This window comes from Lytechinus pictus, chromosome 7 (genome assembly GCF_037042905.1).
Source record: "Lytechinus pictus isolate F3 Inbred chromosome 7, Lp3.0, whole genome shotgun sequence".
Classification (NCBI taxonomy): domain Eukaryota; kingdom Metazoa; phylum Echinodermata; class Echinoidea; order Temnopleuroida; family Toxopneustidae; genus Lytechinus; species Lytechinus pictus.
The window spans coordinates 30,463,994-30,481,012 of record NC_087251.1 but is presented as its reverse complement, the minus strand read 5'-3'; the positions used below and the strand labels follow the sequence as shown (position 1 = coordinate 30,481,012).

Sequence of the window (17,019 nt, the reverse complement as noted above, 5' to 3'; positions counted from 1 at the left end):
CAAAACGCCCACTAAAGAAAATTTACTATTCCATGACGTCGATGATGGAATAGTGCACTGTTCCATCATTGACGTCACAGATCATGCAATTTCTCGGACGCACCGGTTGGGGAGGTCATTCCACTGAGCACGTGGCTTCGGGAAAAGTACATGTAGGACTGTCAGTGCAGTGTATTATCTATATTTTGGTTCAGATTAAAAAAAGGGATAAACTAAAAGTACAAGACCTACATTAGATTATTGTTCTATCTTATTAAAAGTAGGGTGTACCAGGCCTTTATTTCAAAGTGTAGAGGAAATTATTCATTCCCGGTTGTACTGATAAAATAGTGATGCCAGTCCAACCTTGGACAAATGATTCTCGCTATACTTATTCAAAGCCTGGTATATATATACCCCACCCCCCCACAAAAATTATTTGTTAATCTTTGCTTTGTGTTAGGGATGGCACATATCCTGTAGATACTGTAATGTTGGAATGCAGTAAAGCACAGGGCTTGTGAATAAATATTCATCATTCCACATTTGTACATGTCGCCTTTATAATAATTTCATTGTCTTAGATATTTATTTTTTCATCTGTATCTCTGGTAACACGATGGGTTCAAAAGTTACATGTTAATTGAGAATTTTATCACAGTTGTAGTGTAGGACCTACATGTATATATGTGCCTAATCTGTTAGCACAGACTCATATTTGACATTTTTAACTAAAAACTTGTCTAGTACGAAGACTGCACTCTCTCTCTCTCTCTGTCAAATCATGGACCTACTAGTAGGTCCGTGGTCTAATAGAGCCCGCCACAGTATATAGTGAATTTAGTCTCATCACTTCTGAATTTGAATCATTCACTGAGTATGTGATATTGCGCAAACCAAGGGTCTGTGCCTGCAGACTAATGTGTGCCCACTGCCTTGATGTGTATTTTGTTATTTTTGATTGTCAGGAAAGCTACAATGTCTGTTTAGTTTGGTGTACTGTATTTGACTTTTAATTTAATTTAATAAAACAGAGACTGAAAAATTCCCATCCAAAATTTACATTAAAAAATAGATGGTACCCCATAACATTTGTAGTGGTGGTATTGTTCTTGTCTGTCACATGGAGTGTGTGATGTAGTAGTGGCCCCAATACGGTACTATCTGCTTCATGTCTATATAGGCCTATTTTTAATATAGATAATTGCCTGCAATAAGTTCTGTGTGTGAGCTACATGTACATGTGCATGTAGTATCGACTGATACACATTTCTTAGTGATTTCTTTCCTGTTTATACCCGCTGAAGTTCACTGCATAACTTTACAAGCATGCGTTCCTCACTTCACCACCAACCAAAAAAAAAGCATACACTTTCAAATTGCTTTCTCTTCGCTGGTGAGTGTGAGGCATGCTCTGCCAGAAGTGGACAAGGCTGAGTTCGGTATTAGAGGGCGCATATTATTAACATTTTCTGATTGCAGGAAGGTACAGGGTTGATACTGACCTCTGACCTCATTAAACAGGGGAACTCCATAGTGTCCCTTTCATGTTGTCAAGTTAAAGCAGATAAACCTCTTGCCAACATGCGCCTTTCACCACATTTTACCGCATTAATACCTTGGTCACATTTGCTCTACGGTGGCCGTACGGCGAGTCGAAAACAGCCGTTTTAACATTCTTTGTCCAACTACATATAGGTGGTTTGAATTAAAATTAATAAAACGGCTGTTTTCGACTCGCCATACGGCCGCCGTAGAGCAAATGTGACCAAGGTATAACAGGGAAGAACTCACTATGAAAGGGGTATTAAAGGACAAGTTCACCCCAACAAAAAATGTTGATTTTAATAAAGGAGAAAAATCCAACAACACTGAAAATTTCATCGGAATGGGTTGTAAAATATTATGACGTTTTAATGTTTCACTAAATTTCACAAAACAGTTGCAATGTATATGCACGTCCTGTGGTCATTATGCAAATTAGAGGACTGATGAGGTCACCTACTTTCCAATGGTATGCTTGGTTGATTTTTCACAATTGATCCAAATCAACCTCTTTCTGGGATGGACTTTACCTTTAAAATCTCTCTTTCATAATAAATGGTTTGCCACTCTTAAATGTACATAGTATGTTTACCAAGGTAATGGAATTGGTGATGGTCATGAGCAAAGACTGCCAAAGTCCATTGTTACTTTACATGTAATAAACAGTGAAGTGGCAGAGAGAATATATTCAAAGGAGACTATAAGGTATCATTTGCGATCATTGTTGATTGATTGCATTTTGTTCAGTACGTGTACATGTATGTACCGTAAATTGCATAATGTATACCATAATACACTGTACAGTGCTTTTACATGTAAGGATTTCAAAGTGTTTACAATGAAATTATTAATGTAAATGAGCAAACATGCACATTTTATGATATCAAAATTGAATAAAGGAAAAGTAAGAAAGTAAAGAGAAAAGTAAATGAGTAAAGATGAAAAGATACCCTCTTTGATTGACCTACAATTACAATATACATTTGGTCCAATAAGTATGTCTTTACGTGGTGTAACTTAATCTGTCTGCAAGCAGTGGTCTGTTTACCTTTTCATCCAATTTTCACTAGGCCTAATCCAAATTCATCTTAATTTACAGTTTGGCCAACTGAATTGTACAGTGTATCTTGGGCTAATCTTCACTTTGGCTAAAAGAATGGTAGAATGGTAATTATCAGACCAAGTGATACATTAACAGGCCCAATTAGACCAAGTGCCAGTTAGACAAAATAATATGTAGATCAACATGGTTTAGCCTTTAAAACAAATTTGTTTTTAGCCTACATGTACATCTGGAAATAAGACAAAGCAGATTTAGACTGAAACTGCCTGCCATTGTATATGATTGCCTACATGTATAAATACATTGGAAAATGAATTGCATCTTCCACTGGTCCAACCACGTGGTACATCTGACTGAATATCTATTGCACCTCAATATTTGATAGCCAGGTTTATTCTAGCCGTTCAAGGATTATTTGTTTAGATCCACGAAAGGGGCTGGGATAGAGTATTGTCAAGAGAAACGCATGCATTTCTCAAAGAAGTTTTACAATTGCCTCTTGTGACTGTGAAGAGTCTTTTTCCTTGGAGCTACTTAAAAGTTATTCAAAGTTGGCAACATGTGAAAGAGAGAGAGTGAGAGAGAAAGGGAATGTGAACTGGACAATTTTAGTTCTTTCCTCCTGTCTCTCTGTCAGTATAAGTCTCTACATAATTTGCTAGTTTGTTGGGGTATCAGTTCCTGTAATCAATAGCCTACCAGGCATTGTTGGCTGGTGGTTTAGGTCTCGGCTGTGCCTTGGCTACAAACTCAGACCGGGAGCTGGGAGTTCACCGCTATGTCACGTAAGAAGCCTGGGGAGTGGATTTCAGCATTAATCGTAAGTTTTTCCCCCCCATTGGTGCCTGGGCTGCTCTGCTGGGTACATCAGATGGAGCCAGTGGTGTGAACCACATGTACAATCTGTATTGTACTTCCCCTTGTGCGTTTTGCATCCTGCTGTCCACTTAGAATGTACACGTGAAGTTTGTACTGTACATGTAGCAGGAAGTTCATAAATAATTTAGCCGTATTAATCATATTTGACATGCATAGTGCATAGGCCTACATATTGAATATATACTGATTAGTGTGACCTACATAGGCCTACTTCTCGACTGTGGAGGGGCTTTGTTGTTTATATTCAATGCTGGTCTATAGTATAGTTGATGTCTTTTCCATTCAGTCACTCCATGTAACATATATGGGTCGCTCTAAAATCAGGCCAGGTATGGCCTGTTGCAAATTATACTCAAGGAATTAAAGCTTCATTTTTTTATTGGAAATTTTGATATATTTTACAATAAAAAATACAAGTAATGGTATATGCTGAAGTACCGGTACACTACATTTGTACATGCATTGATAAGAAGAGCTGACAGAAGTTTGGCTTTGTGGAGAAACTAACAAAAATCTTTTGAATTGCTTGTTGATATAATCAGCAGTGCGATCTGTATTCAGATTGGCCAGTATTCAGAATGGTCAGTAAAATTTGGTACACATGTACAGTATACCCTGTAACTTTGTACATACTGTACACGTACTGTAGATAACTGATTGTAAAAAGCACTGTGTAAACAAACTTAAAGAAACTACATATGTACATAAAAAATGTTCTACAGTATTAGCTCTTTACATGTATATTCAAAATGCACATACAGGTTGCAGTTTGTATTAAAGTTATTTTAAAAAGAAACTTTTATGTACATGTACATGTAAGCCTGGCATGTAGTAATGTAATGTACATAGCCTACATGCATATTGCTCCTCAAGATCAATCTTGTTTGAAGTTGTCATATATTGTACCTTGATTTTAAAGGATGAAACCATATAACAGGGGGAAAAAATGAATGTGATTTTCATATGTAGGACTAGAATATTGTGTATATACTGTGACATATAATTTAAATACATGTAGGCCTACATACAGTATGTAGCTGCTTTGAAATTCCAATGATTTTGATTTGTTCTAGCTTTGGGGGGCTCAGATTATCAAAGTTTGCCAAAGTTTTATATAACTGAATTCTTTATAGGGTCAACCATTTAGTTTTCTGTATGAAGTGTGTACCTTTGGAGCCTTACTCTAGGCTGGGTTGATCCATTTTTGTAATATTCCTGGTAAATTGAATTTATAATTCTGTACTTAAAACAGTATATTATGCACGTGTGCATGTACATGTACTGTACATAATACAAACTTTTCATCAGATATTTTCTATACATGCACTGTGCTATACAAATAAATATCCTACTCGACTGCAAACTGCCATCATTTCCTGCACAAATGCATGCTGTTTCCTGCAGAAACAAGATTTATCAACCCATTATGAAACTAATGATTTGAATAGTAAAGATACTTGAGCGCCACTTCAGCGTGTATCCATGGTAGATTTGCTGAGAGGCGGTTGAATGAAATTCAAGAGAAGTATGGCCAGTTTGCATGTTGGGTTTATGAGCAGCCATTATTTTGTGTGGGAAACGTGTTCGCTGATTGCAATTTTTTGGTTCAGATTTCTTAGTGTGACTAGTCAGTTCAGTACACAATAGTCGAAATAGTATCACAGGGAAAAGTACAAACCTAATAACTACAATGAGTATAATTTTATTCTGTTTCACAAAATGTATTCAACAATTCCCCAATATGGTTTAGAATAAAGTTTGATACTGACCTATCAAGCACAACTTCCATTTGATGGAGGCCGAATTATTTTGAATTAAATTGGTCATTGTATTTTTGAATGGAAAGCAGAACAAGGTAATTTGGGGAAGCGAGAACTGATTTTGAATTAAACAGAGCATCTTTATCAAATTCACAAAAGTGGAAATAATTCCTGTTTCATGATAAAATAGAAAAAACAAAACAGTGTGATATCTCTGGCCATCTCATATAAGCATACATTGCCCTTGTCATGCATGTACATGTATATGTACATGTATTGTAATTGTTTCATGATTGAAAAAATCTATAAAATTGCTGAACTTTCTTATTTTATATCTGATTTTAATGAAATTTTCAGTTGTACATGTACATTTTCTCTTTATTTTTCTCTAGTTACTAAATACTTGAATCGACTTTTAGTTTAGGTGGACTTGCTCTTTGCATATATGGTACCAGTATTAATCATTCTTTTAGATATCTACAATCTATTTTTGTGTATATTTTTGTTGTTGCAGGGAGGCAAACACAGACCCGGAAATGTCCCTCCACCCACACAGCTCACAAGAACCAAAGGAACAGGACCGCTTGTGAAGAAAGATAAAAGGCAGGGATCTTCACGTTTTAACATCTCCAAAAACAGAGAACTCCAAAAACTCCCACCTCTTAAAGGTAAATATAAGCTAGTTGCATATCTATTTCCATCTGGAATACAGCCTTGACATTTTGGACTATCCCTTACATAAAATTTAAGTTACCGGTTACCTGGTAACTAGCTAGCTAGCTAAGTTAGCTCACAAGTAAAAATGCCTGTTGGAAGAATTTGTAGTTATCTAGATGAATAACCGACTCCTTGACTTAAAATACTCTGGCCATTCCTGTCTGACCTAAAAGTCCTGTCACATACTGTATAGCCTAACGCACGGCTGGCGTGTTGAAATTCAATCAAAATTTGGAATAATGATTGGTGCGTCGTTGTGCGCCCAACTCCTGTCAGGATTTGGGAAAGGCACTAACGAGCTTGCAACAAATGCACCACGCATTGCTGACGCGCATACAAGACCATACATACATCGCATTTATTTACACTCGCAACGAATGCACTACTTTTTTCAAACGTGTTCGACGAACAACCAGTGCATGCACTTGGCGTTTGACATATAGTCTGCGAACAACGGCATGCAGCCACGTGACTGTGGCTGCCCATTAAGAAAATTATGATATTTGGTAAAAATCATTCCATATCAACTTCCAATCATAATGTGACTCTCCTGTATGCATGGATTCACTGACCCCTATAACATAGGTAACTACTCTAAAAGTGTGTGAAAGTCCCATAAAAGGACTAAAAAATGTGATTATCCGGGAAAATGGCTGCCATTCTGAATTTCGGTCTGTACATTTTTTTATCATTGGACCAAAAAATATTAATTCTTATAAGATAGGGTAAATGGAATTATTAAACCTTTTCCTTGAAGTAAAATTACGAAAAGTGTCATTTTGTCCACCAAACAGCAAATTATATATCGTTTTTAGTATTTTGTTGAATATGTTAAACAAATATGATCCTAGGTTCTTTTAGAAAATGATCAATATGAAACTCATTTTTTGTCAACATCTGTGAGGGCTAGATTAACAGTGATCAGGAAGGTGGTGCTTGGCACGCTTATAATTATACCCTACGACTACACGACAGGCACATGCCAGGTTACTGCTAGGAACACGGAATAAGAAAGTTGGGTGCGCTAGAGACCTGTTCAGCACTCGTTCCACTCGCTGCAAGTTCGCTGGGAAAGCGTTAAAAACATGCTTTGTGCACGTTTTGTGTGCGCTAGTTGTTCGCCGCCGAGCTTGCTACGAATACTTAATGTACGCCTGTCGTATGTCTGGCTTTGATCTAGCGCGCTGTGTGCATGGCTGGGGTTCTTTTAGTGTGTAGAGGATGCATAAAAAATCTCGACGAACAAGCGGATGGTTGGTCTAATGCGCCTGACGAACGCTTATAACACACAATGACGCACATCTAGCGAATGACAATGAACTGGCTAAAACTGCAAAATTTCAATGCGCTGGCTGTGCGCCCCTCATGCGACACGCACGTAGTTACACGCATGTGACATAGCCTTAATGACTGCAAAGTATTAGCAGGTAAATCAATGATTTTTGTTTTGAGCCGTGGACAAACCTTTACAGATATTTCAAGCTAGACGCTAGCTAGCGGCCAGCTACTAAACTAGCTAGCAGATAGCTTAATAAGCGTATAATAGGCATGCAGAGAAATAATTTAATCTTTTTTTAGCATGTACTGTTTTCTAGCTTGCAATCGCTTTTTAAGTGATCCACCAGCTAGTCACTAGCTAGTTACGAGCTTTCAACACGCTTCAATTTCTGTAGGTGAAGATACAACTGCCTTTAGTACGAGTCATTAGTCATTGAGAGCATTTTCAAAAATTGCAACATCAAAAAAAAAAAGTGAATGAAAAAATAGATATATCCAACTTCTTGCTGCCTACATTAGCATTCATTAGGTGGTTTCAGACTGCCTCGAAGTTCGTCAGTTCCAGGTATTTTCTGACCGGGAAATTTATACCAGGTAATATTGGCATTGTGAAAGCAAATTACGCGTAATCTCCCCGAAAGAAAATTCCCACTAAATAGTAGGTACTTGTCAAAATTACGAGAACTTTCGTGGGGATTTTTCCAAGGTCGCAGGTATTTTGGCAATGTGAAAGCAATTTACGGGAACTTTTAGCCCAGCATGTAGTTGGGCGCCGTGGGTGGCTGCTGAGCTAATGATTTTGAATCTCGCGCCTTGCCTGCTTATCAGACCATACTGCGCATGCTCGTAACTTCAGGAACTTATTCAGAAGGATATGTTTCGGGGCGGTGTGAATGCACTCAATGCAGGAATAATTAATGGGTATTTTTTTAGCCTAAAAAATGTTCTCGTAATTTAACAGGGATTCTTATGATCGAGGCGGTTTGAAACCACCTATTGTGTAACCCAGTGAATATATCGCTCACTAAAACCTGTCTGCAGTCAATCAGTTGAACATTAGAGGAGGAAAACATGCTTGTCATTTGATTGAGGAGAGTATTGTTTATGTGATGTGAATGACCTAGTCCTTGGCCTACTTATTCATCAACCTGCCTGGGAAGGACTCTAGAGATGGCAATTATTGGGGGTAATTGGAGGCTCAAACTTCAACTGGGGATCCCATGCGAATCCCTCTGGACTACAAGCAAGTTCAAATGTACCGGTAGTTGCCGTGCACGTAAAGGCCTACATGTACTGTACATGTATGCAGTACCTAAATGTATACATCAATCCTGCAATTATATAAATGTGTGCATCTCTGAAATGTCCATGTTCCGATACTATCCAGAGTTTTATTGTACAGTGACTGTGCAATGCAGGCCCTACATACTATTCTGTGTGTATTGACTATTGTGCTTGAAATTTTGGAATTTGAAATGATTTTTCTTCCTCTGGAAGCAGTGGCATACAGATGGGGGTTGGCTTGGTGGGGCTTTTGTCCCCGCCAAAAGATTTTAACGACCAAAAAAAAAAGAGAAAAAGGAAATAAGGGTGAAATATATTATTTTCTGAATATTAAGTCAAAATAATTTTCGCTCACTTGCAACTTTTTATAAATTTTGCCTGATACGCCATATCTGGCCCCCTCAAAATTTGTGGCTCATTATACCACTGCCACCAAGGTACAAATTTGTTATGTTTAGCCGCTTTTGTTTGAGCTTTTAATAAGGTACATGTACATGTAGTACTACAAAGGCCTTTATGTACATGCATACATTTATATTGCACAGTTTACTTCACTTTTTAAAGAGAAGTGAGGGAAGAGCAATGCACCGTATGTGTTTCAGAGAAATATTTCAAAGCAAGGTTTGCCAGTTTCAGAGATTGCAAAATGGGAAGAGGAAATGCATGTATGCTGCTTTCTTATGGATGCTTGTGAAAAGACCCTTGACATTTGAGCGCTAGCGAGTTATGTCTTTTTATGGGTTTTCCCATTAGAGATTTGAATTAGATCATCTTGTTTGTGACTGGATGTAAAGGCATTGATAGGTGTACTACTGCATGGTTGGAAATAATATCTTCATTATGACTGCACCTACATGTACATGTATCTACATCTAGGGCCTGCATCTACATTACAGTACATTTGCCATAATGGGATTGTAAAGACTTTAATACGAGGCATACATTATTTCATGGCATATGATTTGTCAAATTCTACTTTGATGTAAAATGTATTTAATTCGAATTCATTTCATAGCGATCATTATCAAAGTGGGAGAGATGGTGCTTTGACTTTATATAATAACTTCTTTGTCAGCCATGCAAATGACAACATTGACGTTAGATGGTAAATTACAAATGCATGGGGGGGTTGAGCACAAAATAACGAAGCCACAAAAGCCACTTGTGACTTGTGTAAAGAATCAATAAAATATCAATTTTTGCAATTACTGAATGTGTGTGATCTGCATGCACATTTTTTGTGAGGAACTCCCTACAGGAATCATTGGACATTGCGTAGACTGACTTTTGATATGTGAAAGTTGAATTATTTTTATAAAAATGTCACAAGATTACGTTCGTGGAATATCAAATGATATTTCAAATGAATAGACGATGCTTAAAATGATTTCATGCCAATTTTCTGTAGCTACATGTACCACTACTTTTCATAACTCCTAACCATTAATGGAGTGGAATATGCACCCCTTTACATGTTAGAAACCTTAACAAAAGTTGCTGTACCTTTTTTTTTTTTTTAATCAAGTACAATCTTCTTATTGAAGCACAAATGCATTTGTTAATTGACCATACATGTATGGCTAAAAAATCTTTGGAGATGATTGAATTTATTATGCATTGTTTAATTTTTTTGGAGGGTCTAAATTATGTGTACATATACAGTATGCCTTTTTTAACTTAAAATCCAATCTATGGTGATACTGCATACCGTAAATGGATTATACTTGTATGATCTGTTTACATCTACTGTCTCTTGTGTTTGTACAGTACTTAAAATAAATCTGATTCCAGCTCTTACTAATTTGTCATGATTTATGATCTGTGTACTCTATATAGGACTGATTTCTTGAGAACACTTTCCCAACATTGGGACAGTTTTATTTGCTGCATATAGAAAGATGATATTTCTGATTCCCAATCTCTATAGAGGAAGAAAATGTCTGAGTTTCGACATCATCATCTGTCATTCTGTCGGTCTGTCAGATTTGTTTATATTTGAATATGGAAGTGATGTCGTGATACCTAAAAATTTGTTAGGTTTATCAAGTTTAATTAAGATTCATGTGTGCATTTGGTAGTGATGATGATCTGATGTGATTCAGAAGATCACAAGGTCAAAGGTCATAGAGGTCATGAACTTCACTCATGAATACTTTATATAACAGGGCTTGACACTCACTGATGGTCTCCGATGGCCCCGACTGGTCAAAATCTGAGTTGGGCTAGCAACTTATATGACAAGTAATTGTTGTTGGCTTTTTTTTTAAAGGACAAGTCCAAAGAAGGGAAAATTGAAAGCATTTGCTTGTACTGATATAATTATAAAACATTAATAAAGTGGGCACACCAGATTTCGTCCCCCAATAGTTTTGTAGTCATCTGGTGATTGTGAAAAATATGCTGTGCTCTCATGTCACAGTTGGAAGGCATCGTTCACATACACGCAAAGCCAATGTGAAGCAAAGTAGGGTCCGTTATTTGGCTATTTCTGTTTTTTCTGTCAGATGGTGACAACCAGTCTTGCTGGTCAGACTAGTTTGAACTTATGAATTATATTTAAAAATGAGTTATCACTGATAACTCATTTTTAATAATTTATAAGTTCATAGTATAGCAACAGTCTAAATGTATACATGGATTATGTCTTTTTCATTTTTCTTTGTGAACTGAATGCTATTCTACAAGTGAACTGCCAGACGGAATTTCAATTTTGATATTCATATATTACTGTAAATGGCATCTCATGAATTTGAAATTTAAGGTGGATTTAGGGGCTTGAAGAAGAGTGAATGAGAGATTTAAGGAGATTGTCTGGCTGGTTGTTGTCATGAAGCCTCAAGTAAGCCCAGTAGATCATCACATCTGTAAGCCTGATTGATCCATATTTCCCCCACCAACATCCTATTAAGATTTTGATCATACAACAAATTTATACTTGATAGGGGAAGATCCCAGATTTAAACAGCATGGAATCAGACATAATTAGCTTCCTATCGACAAAATGCAGGCATCTACAAGCCAGGGGATATCCTGATGTCATTCAGTTAGATGAACATGTACTTCTTCCAAAATACATCATTTTATAGCATTTGTTATTACTACCAAGTTTTGTTTTTGACTCATATCTTTGTTGATCATCATTGGTGATAATATTTACATTTTGAAAGATATTTTTCGTTAGTTTTTTTCCTCGGTTTACAATCCCAAAATTCCAAACAGATGACAAATGTACATAGTGTATGTCTTAATAATTAGGGATGGTAATGTTTAGCAATCACAGAAAACAAGAAAAAATACATGGAAACTGCCCAAAGAAATGAAAAAAACACCAAAGTCTGAGTAGAAAAGTATGGAATAACATTTTTAAACACAATAAATCAATATGATAATGACTCTTTTGACTTTCCAAATTTCAGTCGTAGTAGCTTATAGGTGTGAAGGAATTCTTGAATGCTCAGCCACTGATCAGGATAGCCATGCTAAAGCCACATTTATAGGCTTGTACATGTATGTAGCGCTGAGAAATATTGTATTATGCGCTATATAAATATTGCATGATGGATGAACAACCTGACGAGTATTCCCTGCTAAGTATAATGGTAGTATTAATGTTTTCCATCTGTTACAGATGCTACTCCGAGTGAGCGAGAAGAACTATTCTCCAAGAAGTTGTTGCAATGCTGCGTAGTATTTGACTTCATATCAGACCCTCTGAGTGATCTAAGATGGAAGGAGGTGAAGAGGGCTGCACTCAATGAACTAGTGGAATATGTTACTCATCAAAGAGGGGTCATTACTGAAGCCATCTACCCTGAGGCCGTCCAAATGGTGAGTCCCATCATAACACATACAATCGGTGGTTGTCATCAAGGACTTTTTAGTGGTGTTTGGGAATCCTGGTACAGGATGATGGAAACTAGTTATTTTTCATTTATCATTTTCATCATTTTCCTTGTCGATTGATGAAGTTGGTGTCAGTCTGGCAGATGGGATATTGCATTGGGAGCTGGTTGGAAATTCTGAGTTGTGGACACTTTTGACCAGCACTAACCACTGTAATGACAATGATTTATGTGATGACCCATTCAGACCCTATTGGGTTATACCGTAAGGGCACTAGTATTCAACCCGTTTGGAGAGTTTCCTCAAATATATAGAAATATAAAATTTACCTGAATTTCAGAACCGTCTTATTTTCAAGAGCAAATGCTGGTTATTCTTTTTCCGTTATTTTTTTCTTCAACCCGTCGACTGTGTGCGCGGGCGATCAAATTATACGGCGATAGTTTTTGGCACTAGTATTCAACCTAGCAATGAAAGATGGCCCTGTCTCTCAATCTGCCCTTGTCCCATCCGACTATGGACTAGACCATATGAGATGAGACCAAACAGGGAATTAATCAAAGCCAGAGACTTACATAGATCTAGATCTAATTTAGCGATCTAAACCATTTTAAGATTCGCTATCTATCCTCACTAGGTTGAATGTGCAAAAGGCCATCGCCACATAATTCGATCCTCCGCGCGCTCAGTCGACAGATTGATAAAGAAAGTACCGACAACAGGTTACCCTGGAAATAACAAAGGTATGAAATTAAGATAAATTCTCCATTTCTAAATATTTGGGGGAATATGTCAAAATCTTTGAATTATGCTAGGTTGAATACTGGTGCCCATACGGTACTATTACTTACTATTAGGCCTATCTGAAACACATTTAAAGGGTGGAAGATTCATTGGAGGGGAGTGTAAAAACCATATTTTTATGCCCATACTACAATTGCCCCCCCCCCCCCTAAAAAAAAGGAGAGATAATGCATCAAAGCAATCATCAAATTTTAATGCTTTTATTTTGATGATATCTTGAATGTGTATTGTAAATTACTTTGTTTCTGGCCATTACTGCAAATAAAAACAACATCTACCACTAAGTGTAATTTTGACAATAGCAAGTTATAAGCCACATAGAAATTAAAAATTATCATATGAAATAAGTATGTGAAATTGACTGTTTACTATTTTTTAAATTGAAAGTTGTTATAGCAAACAACGAAATAGATTGTACTTCTGTGCTAAAATGGACACTCTGCCTTTTTGTTTGAGTCAAAGTATGCCCAAGAGAAGCTTGGAGAAGCTGTGGAAATCGTTTAAATGGGGGAGAAAGCTCTTGGAGAATGTATGGAGAATTGGAAGTTTATCATAGTTGAGGAGCATCTCGAGTGTCTGATGGTTATCTTGTGTTTTTCTCCTTTCCAGTTTGCAATCAACATGTTCCGAACGTTGCCACCCCCTTCCAATCCCCATGGTGCTGAGTTTGACCCGGAAGAAGATGAACCAACGTTAGAAGCAGCATGGCCTCATTTGCAGGTTCGTCATCTTCTCTTACCTTTTTATCGTATCAATTGTTTCATTTGACAGACAGAAATGTAGTATGTACAGAAAGATGAAATAATCATGCTTACATGATATAACACAAGTATAAGAAAGTGGGGACATGATATCTTCAGCCCCCCCTAATGAATAAAACATTACTAAGCTTTAAAATTCAAGAAATTCATTATTTGTTATGATATTTTGATGAAATTTTCAGCATTTTGCTCAGTGAATTTTACTCTATTCATATAGATATAATTATTTTCAGCTCGGTCGGATTACCCCTTTAATTGAAGAGAATGAGCCTGGGTATATACATTTAGAAGTTAAGCAGAATGGTGAAGCACTGAAACATTTACAACCAATATTTTTGTAATGAAGTTTCAGCTTTTTGTGAAAGATGTAAATAACCACATGCATCTCAAGATTGGGTTCCTTTCTTACATCTAATGAGAAAATATGCCAATTAATTTTGCATTTTGGAATATCAACATGGAGCCAGGGGATTTTATACACCCATCACAACTACCGGGTATACTTCTGCCTGTTGAGTATATGTTGCATCATTTTCCTTCCTCAGTCTGGTAGTATTAGAATGCATTAGTACACTTTAATCAGCTTATGTTTCATGTTAAAAGGACAATTCCACCCCAGCAGAAAGTTGGTTTGAATAAAAAGAGGAAAATCCAACAAGCACAACACTGAAAATGTCATTAAAATCGGATGTAAAATAAGAAAGTTATGACATTTTAAAGTTTCGCTTAATTTCACAAAACAGTTATATGCACATCCTAGTCGGTATGCAAATGAGGAGACTGATGATGTCATCCACTCACTATTTCTTTTGTATTTTATTATATGAAATTTGAAATATTCTAATTTTCTCTTCATTGTCACTGCATTGTGAAAAATAAGCGAAACTTTAAAATTTCATAGCTTTCCGATTTTGATGAAATTTTCAGTGTTATGCTAGTTTGATTTTTCTCTATTTATTCAAGTCAACATTTTTCTGGGGTGGAATTGACCTTTAAAAGCATGTGCAAAAGCTGGAATCCTCAGTTTTTTGGGAAGGGAGAAATGTTTCCTTTGTCACTACAATATTCTAGGTCGGATTTAAGATTAGGCTGAATTAGGATTAAACTTGGATGATTCATGCTGAATTACCATATGAGTATTTATGCAATACAGACACCCTTTCTGTATTTGTATAGTAAAGACTTTCATAATGCGCAAAACATATCCACTGAATTAAGGGTGCTCAAGGCGCTCACAATGAAATTATATACTAAGTATATAATTAGTAATTAATAAGTAGAATTATATATTTTTTTTTTATGGGAAAAAGATTGATGATCCAATGATTGAAAAGAGATTAAAAAGAAGATAATCATGAGAATTAGTCACCAAGATGTGAAGGCTGCTATAATTCTCTTGGAAATGGAATTTCTTAGAAACAAATCTCCACAGAGGCCGAGTCATCTTTCAGTACCTATTTGTAATAATTGATATCTTGGGATTTGTTTAAAGTCACGGGTTCATTAGTCTCATTCATCTAATTTTGGGATTCATGAGATTTTCGTGCTACAATATTCTCTGCACTTTACTATTACTGCATCAATGACCGTTTTTTTTTTGCAAACCAAAAATGTACAATGATGTGTGAATGTGCTGCATGGTTTCAACACTCACTGCTTGGAAACAGAATCAAGACAAAAATTACGTTGTTAAAAATATAATCAATTCAATATTGAATTCAATTTATTGAACCATTTCTGCATCTCCTGTTCAATTCAATTAGAACGGATAACAAATGAATATTTAAGTGAGGTGCCTGTGGTCTATTAAAATATAATTATTTAGCGAGTGCGCCAGAATAAAATTGTTCATCTATGTATGAAGGTTAATTGAGGTGAAGTCTGCAGGCAACATCATTTTCAATATCTTTGTATTAAACTATTATGGACACATTGACCATAATTTCATTTTTAAAGGTTCTGTACAGCTGGTTGATATCAGATACCAGTGTATAGAGTGAAGTGTTTTTAAGGAAGGAAAAAAAAACTGAATTTTCCCTTGGTAATGAGCTCATTTAAAATTGGATTTAAAGTAAAAAAAAAAAGGATTTAAGAAACTGAAGAAGCAAAGAGTTAAAAGTACAGTATTTCCAGCTTGAAAAACACTCCTCAAAATGGGTGTACATCTTGGTGGAGATACGTCCTGCAAAGTTGTGATGAGTCTACCGTGGAATGGAAGCATCTTCACTGCCATCCTGTTATTGACAGTTACTATCCATTAGGATTACTGGTCAAAAACTGCTCCAGAGATACCTTAAAATAGATCTTTGATTTGAATCTGATCAGCAAACTTGCCACTGTTTATTCAGTTGTGTACATAGACAGTGCTCAAGCTAGCTCAAAATTCACTGGGCTATAATGTGATTAATTACATCATATTTGTGACACCATCTTTTAAGAAATTAATATATGTTGAAATTATCTAATTTGTGTAGTCTGTAAAGCATGATATTCTCGATTAATAAAGTTTTAAGAATCAGCTCTTTGTTTTTTATATGATTGAATATATATTAAGCTGCATTAATCAGATATTTTCTTTTAATTAAGATTAAATTTTGCCTAAAACTTGTAGAGTTCCATGTGAGATTGTGTTTACATGACTGTTTAAAATACCATATTGAACATACCTTGCCGCACATTCCATTGTTTGCTTGCGCAATCATGATATAAAACCGACCTCTTGGTTTTATGTAATTTGATTTTGACCAAACATTTTAGAAACAATTTTTTTTTTTCTATTCGATAAACTGGATTCTGGATGGATATAGCAATACCAAATTTAGGAGGAGAGAATATTGAAAATTTCCCCTCACCAAAACACAATGTTTAAGATAAATACCAGTTGTGGTAACGACTAACGAAGTAACGATCTCAAAATGAGTTTGAACCAAATCCCATGAAATTACCACCAAAGTGTTTGTATTTGTAAATAAAAAATATGTGCCAAATAACTCTGGAAGAAAATGAGTAATTGCTTAGAAATTAGCAAAATAAGCATGGAATTCCATCAAATGTCGGACAGGTATTTTTCAAAGCAATATTAATGCTCTGTCCCACATATGATTTT

General features: G+C 36.1%; 1 protein-coding gene across 2 annotated transcripts in view; it reads left to right on the top strand.

Moving 5' to 3' along the window:
* Positions 1-2,892: 2,892 nt before the first annotated feature.
* The window catches only part of LOC129264584 (serine/threonine-protein phosphatase 2A 56 kDa regulatory subunit delta isoform-like), a 45,144-nt gene continuing 31,017 nt past the window's right edge, over positions 2,893-17,019 (top strand). Inside the window, exons 1-4 of one of the 2 annotated variants that reach the window (XM_064102438.1) lie at positions 2,893-3,407; positions 5,741-5,894; positions 12,134-12,333; positions 13,762-13,872. In XM_064102438.1, the coding sequence (XP_063958508.1) occupies positions 3,366-3,407; positions 5,741-5,894; positions 12,134-12,333; positions 13,762-13,872 (507 nt within the window). In that variant the 5' untranslated portion in view covers positions 2,893-3,365. The remainder of the gene's footprint in view (positions 3,408-5,740; positions 5,895-12,133; positions 12,334-13,761; positions 13,873-17,019) is intronic. The other variant, XM_054902485.2, reaches the window with a different exon arrangement.